The 16300-nt window shown below is 56.3% G+C and overlaps 1 protein-coding gene across 3 annotated transcripts in view; it reads right to left on the reverse strand.

The window, feature by feature from the left end:
* ANO1 (anoctamin 1) overlaps positions 1-16300 on the reverse strand; it is a 90411-nt gene that overhangs the window by 23895 nt on the left and 50216 nt on the right. For 2 of the 3 annotated variants that reach the window (XM_060158292.1, XM_060158290.1), the window contains 7 exons: positions 9788-9870; positions 7846-7857; positions 7149-7220; positions 5004-5081; positions 4010-4084; positions 479-680; positions 194-305 (listed from right to left, as the gene is read on the reverse strand). In XM_060158292.1, the coding sequence (XP_060014275.1) occupies positions 194-305; positions 479-680; positions 4010-4084; positions 5004-5081; positions 7149-7220; positions 7846-7857; positions 9788-9870 (634 nt within the window). The remainder of the gene's footprint in view (positions 1-193; positions 306-478; positions 681-4009; positions 4085-5003; positions 5082-7148; positions 7221-7845; positions 7858-9787; positions 9871-16300) is intronic. The other variant, XM_060158291.1, reaches the window with a different exon arrangement.

Here is a 16300-nt window from a genome sequence, read left to right on the forward strand (position 1 = left end):
GCTTCCCAGGGGACCCTGCTCCCTGGGGGCCCAGCGGGAGCCAGGCCTCTCCCCAAACTCGGCGGCAGTGGGAGCCACACTGACTGCTCTGCCCTGGGCCCAGGTGCCTCCCACCTGAAGAGAGATGAGGGAGGGGAGCCTTCTACTGGACTGCGGAAAAACAGTGTGTTTCAGTCACTGAAGAAGCCCCTACCGGCCTTTGAAGAACGCCACGTAAAAGATGGGGGTGTAGGAATTCACGAACTTCAGCAGGAAAGCCTTGAAGATCAGCCTCTCCTCGAAGCTCTTCTCCGTCTTTGGAACCTCTAGAAGGAGTGAGACACGCGCTGCTGAGCCACTGCTCCGGGCCAGGCTGACCACTTCCCTCAGCTGTCACAGCAGTGAGGCTCAGAGAGGGTGAGTGACAAGCCCAAGGCCCCACAGCCGGAGGGAGGCGACCTGGGGCCGCCTGGCTCCAGGGCTTGGCCGGGGCACTCACCGATCTTGGTGAGCCACCTGGCTATGCAGCCGTACACCTCGTCCAGGAGGATGATGACCACCAAGTTGATGATGACCGCCGTGGCCGTGACAGTGACCCGGATGTTGGACCGCACGGAGGGGGAGGAGTTCATGGCTAAGGCGGCAGCCGTAGAGATTCTGTAGATGATGACGCCGAGGACGATGGCGAAGGTCACTGCGATCTGCGGAGGGAGGAGGGGATGCTCTTGGCTGGGTCCCCTTGGGCCCATCGGAACCTCCCCTGGCTCCCTGGGCCCAGCTGTCCCCCCACCCAGGAGCACTTCTGCTGCAAAACCAAGATGGGTGTTTCTTGTCACCCACCAAATGCCATGGGCTTTATGGGTGCTCACTTCACAGATGGATGAGTGGCTAGGTTCTGTTTTATAGAAGAGGAGACATGTTCAGAGAGGTTGCGCCACCAGGCCAGGTCACCCAGCGCGTGAACTGGGATTTTCCAGGTGTGCCTACCAAGCTTGGAGGGCAAGGTTCTGCCACTCGCTATGGGGCATCGTGACGTCTCGCCCACTGTCCCCGACACGACTTAGGGTCGCTGCAACCCCAGAAGCTGCCTGGCTTGTGTGACGGCAGGCTGACTACAGGGGGGGCTTCCCCCCAGCCTGGATGACCCTGAGTGGAAGCAGTGACGTTCTCCATGCTATTGCAAGAGGTGGGTGGGGCGTGGGATGGTCTGGTCCCACCGGCCACGCTGCAGGCCTGGCTGGGACAGACGGATGGGGTCCCTTCTCCCAACCTCGCCAGGAGCCACCCACACCCTTCGGCTTGTCCCTGGGAACGAGACCCTCATCTTGCCCAAACCACTGTGGGACCAGAACATTCCCTGAAACTTGGACTGGCGGCCGCTTGAGAGGCCGGGCTAGGCTAGGATGACAAGTCTGTTCTGTGTGGAGCCGTGTGTCTGCCTGGGCTCGTCTTCCTTACCCTCCAAGGCCCTGACTCGCCCTGGAAGACCTTGTCCTCCCTCTGTCCTGTCCCAACAGTGAGGATGACTGCAAATCCCAGTGCCAAGGGGACACTGAATGGAGGGCGGTTGTGCAGGGCTGTCACCCGAGCCCGACTACACGGCACCCTCTGTGTGTCCAGGGTCCTGGGCGTGTCACTCCCGCTGAGGCTGTGCAGGGCGGCCCAGCCCTGCCAGAACGGCCCCTCGAGGCTCCCAGGACAGCCCTGGAGGGGCACTGAGCCGTGCTGTGTGCCTCTGATTGCAGCTTGGAAGGGCTGTGGCTGCTTCACCCCAGAGGGAGGCCACAGCGACGGGCATCTCCCAGGAAGCTCTTACTGTAAATTTCGGGCCAGTAACTCTGTAGCTGTCCAGATCTGCGGGCGACTGAACGGTGACCACACACGCCCGGGGAACGTCCCGATGAAGTGGGGGGGCCCTGTGGTGAGGTGTGGGTACCTCTCCCTGCCAGCTGCCAGCTCCCAGCTCCTAGAATGCAGGCTTTCCTGGGAAAATCTCTCGCTCCTGCCAAGAGGCCCCTCCCAGGGGAAGGCACCGCCCTGGGCTCTGGAACATCCCTCCTGCCTGCGTGTGGAGGTGCAGACGGGGCGCCAGGCCTGCAGGGTGACTCAGCAAGGTGTCATGGGGGTGCACCAGCCTTTCCCTGTCAGAGGGAAAGCTCTATAGCTGTCTCCCCTCCTGGGTGCAACGCCCCCTCTGGAAGGAAAGGGCTGTGAGGGCCAGGGTTTGGCCACTGTGTTCATACGAGCATCTCCAGGGTCGGAGCACGGGGGCACCTTGTAGGCGCTCGACTGCTATTTGTTCGGAGAACGAAGCCCCCGAGTGCAGGACAAAACCGATTCATCTGCGATGGGGTCCCCAGGACCTCAAGGGCCAGCCAGTTCCCTAACCCACTGTCCCACCTTTGCGGCAGTGACAATGTGCCCATTTCCCCGCCTCTCTGCAGACAGGTGGGGCCAGGTGCAAGCAGAGGTGTGGGCAGGCCTTCTGGGAAAGCACATTCAAAGAGGGGCTGCCTCCGCTGGCCTCTGTCTCCTTCCCCTTCCTCCTGCCTGGAAAGTGGAGGTGATATTGGAGGTGGGGCAGCCATGTTGCGACCAAGAGGGACACAGGCACAGGACAGGTGTGCAGAAGGCCAGAGAAACCTGACGGAGGTGCCGAACCAGCCCTCCACTGCCCACCATCTTGATCCTTAGTACGAGAGAAACTCAAAACCCCCTGAAGACTATTCAAGGAAGTGACCCGTACCACGAGGGCTCTTGCCCGAACTTGCCGTGGCGCAGAAGGGCCCACAGCCTCCCACCTCCTGTCACGCCCTTGCTGGACCTTCTGTGCTGACATCGCTTCTTCTCTGCCAGGAGGGGCTGAGCCCTGGTGCCTGGGTCTTCCATTTCCCGCACCCCGTCCCCCGTCGGGTGAGCCCCGTGGATGCTCCAGGCAGGGACCACGTCATCCTACATCACCCCGCCAGCACTCCTGTGCCATTTGGGGAGTGTGCTCCAGGACCCTCAAAACACGGCTGGGCCCACTGCCACCCAGTCATCCTGACAGCCCAACGGCCCTCCCCCCACCCCACAGTGGCTCCCAAAACTGTGGTCTTGGGGGTCCCCACCACACATTTCTTTACATCAGAGAGGTCCTTCTTGCCGTGTGAGAGAGTGTTAGGGGAAACGGAGTCCTCCCTCTGCTTCCAACTATTCAGGTTAGGGGGCCTCAGATGCCACCCCCAGTGGAAAACCAAGGCAAGCCCACCTGTGTGTCTCCAAGTTCATACGGAAGGGCGGGGGGTGTCTCAGGGCAGACTGTCTGCCTGGCCTCTGGCCTGGGGAGGGGGTGAGACCTCTGGTCTCCATTTCCTCAGCAGCAGGAGGGGGACAGGCAGGTGTGAGGCCCTCAGGCCACTGGGCACAGCCCAGCCCTTGGTCCACAGCGGCCATGCGGATGACCTTGATAGCAAGGTCATCGCTACAGTGACCACAGGTGGCCCTGACCCATTGTGGGGGGAATGAAAGCACGGCTAGCATGGGCCTGAGGCCTTCCAGGGATGCAGCCGCATTAACTGGGGATTAAAATCCCCTAATAGAGGCGGCCACAGTGTCGGCAATTCATTCAAATCAGCAGTGTCCGGATGAACCTGGCGTCACCGGCCCTCCGTCACCTGAGTGGCATCGTCCTGATTTTTGTCCTGTGTGTTCTTCACTTACTGGTTTTCTTTAAAAGCCCTCCGTTTTGTCTTAAATAATACCTGTGAACTCCTAGGTTTGAATGACTAGTTACTTATATGCGTCACTCTCAGAACGAAAGATGTGTGTCAGGGACCAAAGGGAACCACCGCATGGGCCCCAGGGCTTGGGAAGCCCCCTGGGGGTCACTGCAGAACCCTGGCCCCTCCCCAGTTTAGGGGGCTGGTGGAATCCCCCCACCACCCTGCCTAGCCTGGGATGAACACAACTGCCACGAGGATGGCTGGTCCCATCCAGGTGAGCACCGCACACCTTGGTACACCTCCCTCCTTTACCTCCCAGAGCTCACCATGAAGATGATGGAGACCAAATTGGTGAAGTAGGCTGGGAACCGGTCTTTCCAGGTCAGCTTCACCTTGTCTGTCTGCAACACGAACAGGGCTGGGTCAGCGGTGGGGACCATCCCAGCGGAAAGATGTGTGTGTGCACACATATATGGGCGTGAACAACTTGGACAACAGAAACACGGTTAAAAAAAATGATGATGAGCGAATGCAAACGTCTGGCATCCGGGGCCTTATTCCCGATGAAATGATGCTACGAAATGATAGAAATAATAGTTGTCTAAAAAAGTGAGTCCTCTGTGTACGGGGCGTGATGGTACCAGAGGCTTTTCTAAATTGGACGATCAGACCCCCGTCTGGGAGAAGCCTGGACTCCTTTTCGTGGCTGAAGGTCTCATTTCCAAGGCCAGAAGATCTAAGCTGTTTTCCTTCGCCACCCAGACCATAATAGTAATTTTCCTTTGCAGAGCAAGTTGAAACAAGCCACCAGCGCTCTAAGTTCAAACGCTGCCCGCCACGTAGCAACGGCGGAGAGCGGGGACACGTGGTCCGAAGGCTCTGGCATAGGGACAGCAGGGTCTGGAGGGACCTGAAGTGGACGCTTGTTGCTAACCTGGGATGTTTCAAGAATGGGGTGGATTTTGAACGGGAAAAATGCATGGACGAGGTCAAAGAATGCTGGCAGGCATGACACCCGAGGCCACGCATTCCAGGGCAGGTGGCATGCGTGTTAATGAGACCAGGGACCACTGGCAGGCAGCTGTGACAGGCACGTTTCACAAGCTCCAGAGACAGCCGAGCTCCCCCCACAAACCCACCACAGCCATGCAGAGACACCTCAACACACGTCACAGCCTGTGGGTACCGAAGGAAGGCAAAGCAACGTGGGTGTGAATGTTAAAAGGATAATACAGCAGTCAGAGTCGGTTGAGGAAAACACAGTGGACTTCGGTCATCTGCAAACACTCAAGCCTCGCGACGGCCCGACGTGACATGTACCAGTTTCACCCCCGCCATGGCTGTCTTAACCCTCTGCCTCCATTTGTTCGCTGGCTCCTCTGGAAGGTGCCGGCGCTTCTGGGGCGGGTGGAGGAAACAAGAGAGCACCGTGGGGTGAGACCGCCACCCAGGCTCCCATCGGCCCCCTGGGCAGCCAGCACATCCCTGGCTGTGCCGGCGGCTGGGGCTGATTCGGGCTCTGGGCATCTTAAACCCATCAGAGATGGCAGAGACCCACATTCTAAAAGAAAGGCTGCCACAAAGGTAATGGAAATGAAAACTCCAGCCTGGAAGCTCGGTGGGCTCCACGGGGCCCCTCTCACCAGACGGCGGCCGTAATTCAGACGGTGCATCTTACGCAAAGGCGAGGATGACCCTGAGCATTTTACGCCAACGTGAAGGAAGCCACACTCGGAATCCTAACACGGCAACGAAGGGGTGGATCTTTTCTTTCCTAAACAAATTCGGTACCATAGCTGGGGGAAAAATTAAAACCACGAAGTTGGGAGCCAGGGAAATGGAGGGGAAAATCAAGAGAGGGTGTGGCCCCACGGAGGCATTCAGGGCCTGGCGTCACCATCAGAGGCTGGCAGAAATGAACCCCGACCTTTGTTGCTCTTGTGATCAAAGAGCTCGGGTCAGTGACCGGGAACCTGGCATGGTTGCCCAGGCCCGGCACTCGGGCTTGGTCGAGCCCCTGACTTAAGTGGATGTGACATGGGCCACTGAGCCCTTTTTTCCTTAGGAAGGAATGAAATCCCATCCACGTTCACGCTACGAGGGGCCACCGTAAAGCCGTGGGGTGGACTGTCGGGGGGCGAGGATGCTGCACTGCACGCGGGTCGTGGTGGCTCACCATGGGGGCCTGGGGGCTTCAGAGCAGCGGCGACCACGCCTCTCCCTTTAGGAGAGGGGACGCAGCCCATGGGGGGCTGTTGGAGCCCTTGGTTCAAGGCCACAGGGCGGCCGTGCTGAAGGCAACGTGCTCGGGACATGCGTTCTGATGTGTTAAGTTAAAAGGCCAGTCTCCTCATTTGGGGTGAGGACTCACGCTTTTGTGGTTATTTTCTCTGCACCCTCGGCCCCTCTCAGACTCTGAGTTCAGGGAAGTGCACCCGCTTTCTGGCTGCAGGAGGACTGAGCTGGGCTTTTTGCTCTGTTACGGGAACTGGGACCCGAGAGGGGGTTTTGCTGCACCCACTTTGCCCCCCCAGAGGGGACTTTTGATAATTGGGACCCCCAGCCACTCTGTACCAGCAAACTCTGTCCATGGGACACAAGGACAAGAGAAGATCGATGCAGGGGTTTGCTCTGGTCACTCCCAGAGGCCGAGGGTGCAGATGTGACGCAGAACACTGGGATCCGGGAAGAGTGTCCTGCAATCGTTCCCCATCCCTTCAAGACCTGACTTTCCAGCCTCAGTGAGAGGTGGACAAGGGCCCGGGGGCTCTGTGCTTGTCCCATGTCATATAAAAAACCTCCGTTAAAAAAATAACCAAGCACCCCCAGAGGTTTGTGAGAATTCAGGCTGCAAACATGACTGCCAATTTGAATGAGAGGTTTTGAGGAAAAAGAAAGGCATTTGTTATAAAAAAAAAAAAAAGGTGACGGCTTCAGGAACATCACAAAAGCACTTCTCTCTCTCATTCTCACGGTCTGTGAGTGAGACAAGGAACTGGCCAGCAGCTCAGGGACCCTGTTGGGCAAACCCTTCCAACCATCATTCAATGTAGAACTGGAGGGCTGGACATAATGACCACCCAGAGCAAAAAAGCTGCAAGGCTACTCGGTTCTTGATGTTGGAATGTTGGCTGAAGTTTGAGATCACTCTCAGGGTAGATCAAAAAGGTAGATCTCTACTCTAGCAGGTTTGACAAATCGGCCCCTTGCTTGTTTTATAAATAAAGTTTTATTGGAACACAGCCAGACCCATTTGTTTACCTGTTGTCTATGGCTGTTTTTATCCTACAATGGCAGAGTTGAGTTGCTATGACAGAGGCCTGCAGGGTCTAAAATATTTACTATCTGGCCCTGTCTGGGGGCCGGCCCCCCAACTACACAGTGTTTGCCGATCCCTGGTCTGAAATGTTGATGCATGTAGAATGTTTTACTGCTGGGAAAGCCAACTGGCAGCGGCCACCATACCTCTTTGCTTTTGGATTCTTTCCTAAGAGACTTCTCCAAAACTCTGGCCTCATATTCGGCTCTGGGATGATCCTGCGAAAGAAACCAAGTCAGCGGGGAGCCTTTGTTAATTTTGTGAGTTTGAGACCCTCAACAGGAGCGCGCATGGCAAAATCAGCCCAGACATTCCCTTGGACACCCTTTGGGGCCAGTTCCTAGCTGGCTGTTTGTACCATTTCCAATTTAGAACTCATTGTATGCAGTTCACCCAGGATTCTCCACCTTGTGGGGAACCCTAGCCCACTGGGAAGGCCACAGAATCGGGCTCTGTGTCCTGCAGGCAGGTCAGTCTGCACCAGGCTGCAGCCCATCCTGCAGGAAACTCACTCTGAACACCCAGCCATGAACTGACCCCTGAGAATATCCTATCTGGAGCTGTGGGGGTCAGAAGAGATGGCAGGAAGTGTCAGCAAAGCGGGGGCAGACCAGAGGCACCAGACCTCGGGAGAGCCCAGAGCAGATCAGCGAAGGGCACTGGAACAGAAGAACAGGGGTTAAGAGAGACCCAGAGGTGGGGGAGGAAACGGAGACCCCTGCCCGCCATGGAAGAGCTGCAGGGAACCACTCAGCAGAAACAGACGGATCAGGTGTGTGAGAAGGTCCCTCTCCCAGGGAGACAGGCTACCGGAAGACAGAGGAGTGACAAAAAATTCCAAACCTTGACAGCCTCCTTCCGGGAACCAGAAACGTAAAACAAAAACAAAAAGATTTCATTACTTGCGTTGTTTTTTTAAGAAACAGGCTACGTCTGCTAAAGATGATATACTTAAGAACCTGGATGAAGGTAGTTAGACGTGGGTGCATGAGGAGGACCCACTAAAGGCTGACGCTACTTTAGGGGGACCGTGTGTTGCTGCTTCTGCAGGTCACATGGTCTAGGTAATTCCCGAGGGAGTGCTGGGCTGAACTGTCTTAGACTCAGGGAAGGAACACACAGGCCAGAGGACTGGGTACGGGCTTCCTTCTGCTCCGAGAGCGGACACCTGGGGTCATGTCGTGGAGAGGGGGCCCCTTCCTGTCGGGTGATTAACCCCAGAAGAGGCCCTGGCCAGCCGTGGGGGGCTTGCTTTCGGGGACTCATTCAGGGTCACTGGGGACCCGTGCCCAGTGGCTCTGATCGCCACCCCACCATCTAGGGTCTGAGCTCTCAGGTTGAAGAGTTCACGGGACGGGTCCCCAAGGGATCGAACTGCCCCAACCCCAGGGACATCATGAAAAGGGATGTTCTAAATCTACTTCCAAAATAACAAGACAACACTCTGCTTTTTATTCTATTTGAATCTTTAGAACACGCTCTGGCAGACAGGTGACCCAGGGCCTGTCATGGGGGATGGAGCTCCACGCCTGTCTCTGCCCCTAAGGAGCCGCGTGTCTCTCTTTGCATCAGCCTCGGTCCCGCCATTTGTGAAACAGGACGATGAGACCCACTGGGGAAGAGGTTGAACCCGGAGGTGGGAGATGGGTTAAGGGACACCTGCTGGTGCCAGGCCCTGCTTGAAGTGCTTTATATCTGCTGACCCAGGGAGACCCCCTCAAACCCTACTCCTCCACCCCTGTTTGAGAGGTGAGGACACTGAGGCACAGAATGGTTAAGCAACTTGCCCCAGGTCACACAGCGAGGGTGGTGCAAGGACAGCCTGGTCCCAGAGGCCGTCTCGTCTCCACTAAGCTGGTGCCTCTTCCAGCAAACTAGCACCCTTGTCTGTTGACAATACAGAGCCTGCACAGGGGATTCTCAGCTACACATTTGACTGAAAAGTGATCCAGTCTTCTAGGGAGTGCGTGTGTGGGGAAATATAATAATAGGGATGTTTAAAAAGATGATGGAAGAGATTTTCACATCACAGTGAAAATGGATGAGCAGTTTCTCTTTCAAAAAACTGAGCGAAAGATTTCATAACATGAAGCCGTGGTCATTGTGGCCACACCTAATGGCTCTGCTATTTGGGAGGTCTTGTTCCTTTTTATTCCCACTCATATCACGGGGATTCTGGCTGGAGCTGGTAACTCGGGATGGGGCAGTGGCAAAGTTTCTCCTGAGCAACCCCGGGGAAGGGTGTCCGCCCGCCATCGCGGTGCCCATTCGATCCCGAATGCCCCTCTCTTTGGTGCACGCAGATGCCCAGTACGTGGCTGCCCTCTATTAGCGAAGGATCTGCCCCACTTCTCAGCCATGTCCGACTGCAGGCCAAGAGCTGGCTCTGAGGATCGTGGGTTTGGCACCCGGGGCAAAGCCTCACGGCTGCCTTTGGGGACTCAGCCTCGTGGGTGGCGGTGATCGCCTCCCCAGACCCGCGGTGCTGCCCCCAGACAGGATGAGGTCAGCATAGTGAGCCTTGGCCTGAGTCCCCAGCCATGCTGCTGGGTGGTGCGTCCATGTGAGCATGGAGACCAAAAACACTAGAACAGACATCATACGGTTGCCCCGGCAACTGCGGGGGATTCAAACAGCAGGGATGGGAACTGAGAGGCAGGCAGGGAGCAGCCTTGCCTGGGCTTTAGGACCAGGGCTTCCGCGTGAGCCTCCCAGAAGCAACAGGGTGGGGGGCCGGGGGGGACACGCGGCGGGGGGCCGGGGCGCAGGCGCCAAGCCCACTCACCTCCTCCTCCTCGAAGCCTGTGAGGTCCCAGCGGTAATTGAGCCGCATCTGTTTCCGCTTCCAGTGCTCCATGAAGGTGGCGGCTGCGGGTAGGGAGGAAAGCCAGGAAGTTAGGGGCTCAGAGGCCCCACGACCTCAGATGCCATGAAAGCATTCTCCCCTTCTGCACCATCCGGTAAGTGAGGGCAACAAGTGCTGGACCAAGAGCTTCACGTGAATTAAACTGTTCAGCTCTCCCACTGACCCCGCGAGGCAGGGATCATCCATTGCTCATTTAAAAAAAAAAACTTATTTATTTGGTTTATTTATTTATCTGGGTCTTAGTTGCAGCAGGCGGACTCCTTAGTTACAGCACGTGGGCTCCTTAGTTGCGGCTCGCCGGCTCCTTAGTTGTGGCATACAAACTCTTAGTTGCAGCTTGCCTGTGGGATCTAGTTCCCTGGGCAGGGATCGAACCCGGGCCCCCTACACTGGGAGCACAGAGTCTTATCCACTGCACCACCAGGGAAGTCCCTATTGCTTACTTTACAGTTGAAGAAACTGAGGCACAGGGAAACCGAGTCCCAGACAAGGTTGTTCTGCCAGCCGGTGAGGGGCTGGGCAGGCTGGTCCCAGAGCTCTTGCTCTTAACCATCCTGCTCCATCGATCTTGGGGACCCCAAGTCACAGGTGGGGTCAGAAAGAGTGAAAGGGGAGCCAAGGTCACTCACTCAAGTTTCAAACCCCTGCAGGTGGCCTGACTTTAGAGCTGCACTCTTAGCTGCTACATCCTGCTTTGTGCTCCCAACAGACTAAGCATATTTCAAATGCCACCTCCTCCAGGAAGCCTCCAATCATCCCCCTCAGTGTCAGGAAAGAAACCAACTCCTCTTGGGACCTCTCCTGCTCATGCTGTTCATGCCACCTTCCATTATGACCCCTGTCCCATGTCTCGTGGCCCTTCTGGGGTGTGGGGCAGGGATGGGGCCTTGTCATCTGGGTCCCCCATGGAGAGCCCAGTGTCAGGCACAAACAGGTGCCTCAAGAGAGCTCACTGAATGAATGAATGGCTTTTATGAGTAGACACTTGCAAATGGAGATACCACTGACTGAAACATTTATCATTAATTCTTCCCACCCATAAGGGAAAATCAGCAGAGGCTGAAGGTTGGAGTGGTGATAAGGGTGGCCATAAAGCTAACCAGAGCTCCGGATTCTTGAGCTGCTATGTGCCAGGCACTGTTGAAAGAGCTATCACGTGGAGTATTAATCTCATTTAAACCTCATAGTAATCATAGGAGGGAGCTGCTATAATTCTCCTCATTTTACAGGTGAGAAAACTGAGGCTCGGCGGAATTAAATGGCTTATCTGATAAGTGGCAGTGTCAAGATGGACATTCAATGAGGACTTCAGTGCAAATTCTCCAATGTCATCCTTCACCAGGAACGAATACAGGCGTTGCACCTGGCAAGAGATGGGTCTGAATCTGACTCACCTCCTGGTTCAGAGAACATGCCCACCTCCCCATTAAGGTGAGGCGAGAACCGGGCCTCCGAGCTTGCACAGATCTGCGCATAACGGGTATCTGCCCATCAAGTATTAGCCACGGTACCAACCAGGTCCAGCCAGGAAACAGGAACCTCTTAGGTCTTTCGGACTGGGGTAATGTAATCCTGGGACTTCGCCACATAGACAATGGAAGAGCTGAGAAGACAAGCAGCGGATGGTGAGACCCCCCCGAGATTAGCAATAGCAGGAAGCTGCTGCCTACCGAGGGGTGGCGGGACCATGGGAGGCGGTGTCCCCAGAGCCAGAAACTGGAGCTGCCCAAAAGCAGCTAGGATCATGGAGGAAGGGCTTTCTGGAGGGAGGTAGAGCCAGGGAGAAGGCAAAACCGTTGCCAGAGGTGCCCCAGGAAGCAGAGGAAGAGGAGGAGAAATACCCTGACTTCTCTCCCGCCTTCTGAGCCCCCCCCATCAGGGCTTCCCATTGGCTGAGCCTTCCAGGAAATGGAACAGCAAGGGAGCCTGGGAAATGTAGTTCCCTGTGATACAAATGTACTCTCAGCAGACACATATGGCTGGTGGGGCAGGCCCATCTGCAGCCTGCACCGCCTCCTAAGAAGGAAGGTGTGAGGATGTTTCCTCCTGTCTCTTTCAACGTGTCTCTGGGTCACTGTAGTGGAGGCCCTTGGCTGGGGCCCATTCCCACACCGCCACCAGTTCTGGAAGGCCCGTCTCTCCTTCACTGTGTTCTGACAGCTGTCTCTCTCCGGCCTCCTCTGCCTGCCCATGGCAAGGCCTCCTTTGAGACCTTGGGCTGAGTGGGGGAGGAGGGCTGGCTCCATGCACAGCAGGGAAGCTGGCCTGTTAACCTTCCCTGTCTCAGCCTCCCCATGTCTCCCCATTCCTAGGCTCACCGACCCACACCTCTACCTCCTGGACCTCCCCCTCCCTCCACTCACCAGCCTGCAGTGTGATAACTGTTACCTTTTAATGAGGACTCAGCCTGCACCAGGCCCTGTGCTAGTGATTCAGCGACACCAGTTACACAAAACCTCAAAACAACGCCATGCAGTAGGAGTGATTTCCACTCACTCTTACAAATGAGGACAGAGACTCAGAGGATTAAATGCTCTGCCCAAGGTCAACTTCAGGTTAGCAGCAGGAGTGGGATTTGAACCGAATTCTATTTGACCCCAGAGTCTACACTTAACCACCATACTTGACCGACGTTCTGCACAGATATTTGATTTTCTTTACGGGAATAACAACTATAGTCGTAATAAGTCTGATGATTACAGCAAAACTTGTATTGCCATTTTATGGATGAGGAAATGGAGGCACAGAGAGGTTAAGTAATTTGTCCAAGGTCACACAGCTAGGCAGCTGGTATTTAAACACAGGCATCCTTGCTCTAGAATTTTACTGTTAAATGTCTTAAGATAGATACAAGGACCCTTTCCCAGGGGTATCTGTAGGTTGACCAGGACCGAGACTGGACCTGAGGTCACACCTTGGAGGCCAAGGAGTGGAGATGGTACATAGACAAGGCTTGTTGTGCTCGGCTATGTTTAAGAAATCAGGCATTTTATAGAAAATCATGAGTTTCCTGCTTCTCCTTTAAAAGTCAGAAACTCTGGCACCAGGAGGCTGGAGCCGAGGAGTGACGATCCATTTGTCAAGGTTTGGGCGTGCCTTCTCTGCTGGGCCACAGACCCCACCATGCCCTATTGCCTGGGCTCTCGGGCTCCGAGTTTGCCACGCCTTTGCTCTGCAGCAAAGGGGCGGAGCTGTGACGTTCAGGCTTAGCCAGTAGGACAGGCGATGGGAAGGCTCGTGCTGCGTTGGGGGCAGTCCTGAGGTCTCAGCTCAGAATCAGGCATCTTGAGCAGCGTGAAAACTCACCTGCGACTGGACCGGGCAGAGGCAGGAAGAAAACCGAGGGCCCCTCCTTTGCAGCTGTGCTCCTGCAGCCCTCCCTCTCTATACCAGCCATGTGGACAGCAGCGGGTCCTGCCAGGTTCCCATCCCTTCCCTTCAAGGTACCCAATGATAGTTCTCCTGGCTGACGTGCCAACTACATCACACAGACGTAACGTGGTGTCTACCTGGTGTCAGGTGCTGGGTATGCTTGGGGCATCTCCTTTCATCCCACCCGCAAGCCCTCAGCGCAGAGATAACGCACTCCTTCACACCGATGGGTAAACTGAGACCCTGAGGAGTCAGGTGACTGGTTAATATACAGCAGAAACCTCGATCCAGGACTTCTGACCCCAAGATCGACTGGGGTTAGGGGTGTGGCTTCCCACCCACATGAGGACAAGCTGTGGGCCAAACCCGGTCCAGGGTACAAAAGACATGAAGAGATGGCCTTGACCCCAGCAGCCATACGAGGGGGCCAAGGAGACAAGACCATCCCCCCAAAATCCAGAACGCAGAGGGCAGTGCAGCAGGAATCGCAGGTAGTGAAGAGGGAACCCAGGCCAGGGCGCAAGCAGGTGTTTGAGCTTCTCCCTTCAAACACTTGTTTTAATGACACAGTGTTAGACAAGCACATTCCTGTAGAGGAGCCCAGAGGCAGCAGGTGAGCGATGGACCCTGGATCTACCATGGCTCGAAGCAGGTATGAGCTTGGGCATGGGCCCGCGCCCCCCCCACCTGCCTGCCAGACTCAGTCTCCACGTGTGTACAATGGGCTTGATAACAGTGCCCGCTGTGGGGCCTACGGTGAGGCGTCCATAAGCCGATGTGCCGCGGAGCCCAGGGCAGGGCCCACCCGTGGCAAGGGGCTCGACGGAGGAGCGGTCCCACGACCCGGCTCACCTGAAGGATCTCCATCGCTTCTCATTAAGTGGCTGACGATAGAACAAAACATATGGTTGGTTCCATTTATACAAAGCACCCAGAATACCTACAGATAAATCCATCATAGAGGCCGAAAGCAGACTGGTGGTTGCCAGGGGTGGGCACAGGGGGAAAGAGACAGACTGTTAAATGGGCACCAGTTTGCCACCTGGGAGGATGGTGGTAATGATGGCAGGACACGGTGAGTGCCACCGAACTGTGCACTTAAGACAGTTAATTTATGTAAATTTCACGTGAGTTAATAAAAAAAAGAATCACAGAACAATGGGTACAGATTGTGCTTATGGGCTTCAGTGCCCCTGCTGTAGGCTGGAGCTGCAGAGAAAATGGACCAGGACACACCCGCATGGTTACGTGGGGAAGGGGCAGTCTGTCCATTTCCCCCCACCCCGGATTTCTTAGAGTGTGGGCTGTACCGGAAGCCCCACCGCAGGGGGCTTGCTGAAATACAGATTCCTGGGCACCACGCTGAGCTGGAATCTCCGTTCTGGACAAGCTCTGCGCGTGGCACAGTCCACACAGGCGTCGTCCACACAGGCGTCTGGACGCACTGACCTACTCACTGTCTGCCCTTTCCTTCCGTCCATCTCTCTATCCATCAGATGAGCTGCTGGTCTACCCCCCACAGGACCCCGGGCCTCTGCTTCGGCTCTCCTCCCAGGCTGCATCCCACCCTACCTCCCTCGGGCCCAAACTGCTTTCACTCCCAGGCCTAACCCCAATTTCCCTAATTCCGGTTGCTTCCTGGGCTGGCTGCTGCCCCCCCCCCAACCTTTCTGAGCTTTCACCCTCCCCTGAAACGCTGTTGCTGACCCTGTGGCACGATCTTGGACGTGTCATTAGACGCTCCCGGTTCGGCCGTCCCGTGGTCTTTTGTGCCCGTTGGAACCTCACAGGCTCTCAGGCCTGCCGTGGGAATCTCACAGGCCACGGAGGGAAGGCTCTGATGGACGCTGGGGCGCTTCTGCGGCTGCCCGGAGAACAGCCCCGTCTCCCTGGTGAGGTCCAAGCTCCTTATGGGCCGGGGTCTTGTCTCCCAAACCTGTACCAGGCACTCTTGAGCCGCGGAGGCCCCGGGGGGCAGGCAGGGCCGCACCCTCCTTAAAACAAGACCCCTGAGAGCAGAGACCAGCTTCTCAAACCTCTGGCTCTTGACAGTCCGACATCTGCTCAGCACAGACTCCTTTCTCTGAATGTGGAGATCGGAGATGCATGGCCTCGGGCTGCAGGAACCGGACAAGAGAGTGACCTGAAACTGAGCGGGGCCCTGTGGGGCTTCCCGGCGTGGAGGTCCTTTTTGTCCCCCATTTCTTACAGGCAAGACTGCAGCCCCCATGACCATCCCTGAATTCCGAAGGGTGGATTCAAACAGCTGCTAATCAATGGAGAAGAAGCCAAGCAACCGCCCGAAGCAAGATTAAAGGGACCAGAGAAACTCATCGAGATCACGAGACGACCGCTGGCCTTCCCTGGTGGTCCAGAGGTTGAGAATCCGCCTGCCAACGCAGGGGACGCGTGTTCGAGCCCTGGTCGGGGAACTAAGATCCCACACGCAGTGGGGCAACTAAGCCCGCGCGCGGCAACTACTGAGCTCCGCGCCTCAACTAGAGAGAAGACGGCGCACCGCCATGAGGATCCCGCATGCCGCAACTAACGCCCGACGCAGCCAAAACTAAAATAAATGAAAACATCGGGAGACGACCACCTGAGATGAGATTAAGGGACGGCAGGCCCTGCTCGCCACACCCTAATCTTGTCAGAGAACCCCCCCGCCCCCGCCCTTTGAACCGCCCTTCATCAAATCCTCTGCGGGGGGACACACACAGTTTTTCAAGGCAGAACCGGTGTGTCCCCCTTTGCCTGGCAAAGCAATAAAGCTCTCCTTTTCTACTTCACCCAAAACTCTGTCTCCGAGATTTGATTCGGCACTGGGCCACAGAGAGGCCGAGCTTTCGGTCACAGACCCACCTGTCGGCCCACAGGGGAGACAGGGCTCCCGCACAAAGGCCCCCCGCCCTTCCTTTTCTCACTGATTCTATTTATTTATCCCCTGAGCGAGTGTTCGCGCACAAACCCGCTGCTGGCCTTTGAATTCCAGCAGAGACTCAGTCTCTCTCCCTCCGTCCGCACTGGGTGACTCAGCCGGTGACCTGCCCACTCCACTCA

The sequence above is a fragment of the Lagenorhynchus albirostris genome, chromosome 9 (assembly GCF_949774975.1).
Source record: "Lagenorhynchus albirostris chromosome 9, mLagAlb1.1, whole genome shotgun sequence".
Classification (NCBI taxonomy): domain Eukaryota; kingdom Metazoa; phylum Chordata; class Mammalia; order Artiodactyla; family Delphinidae; genus Lagenorhynchus; species Lagenorhynchus albirostris.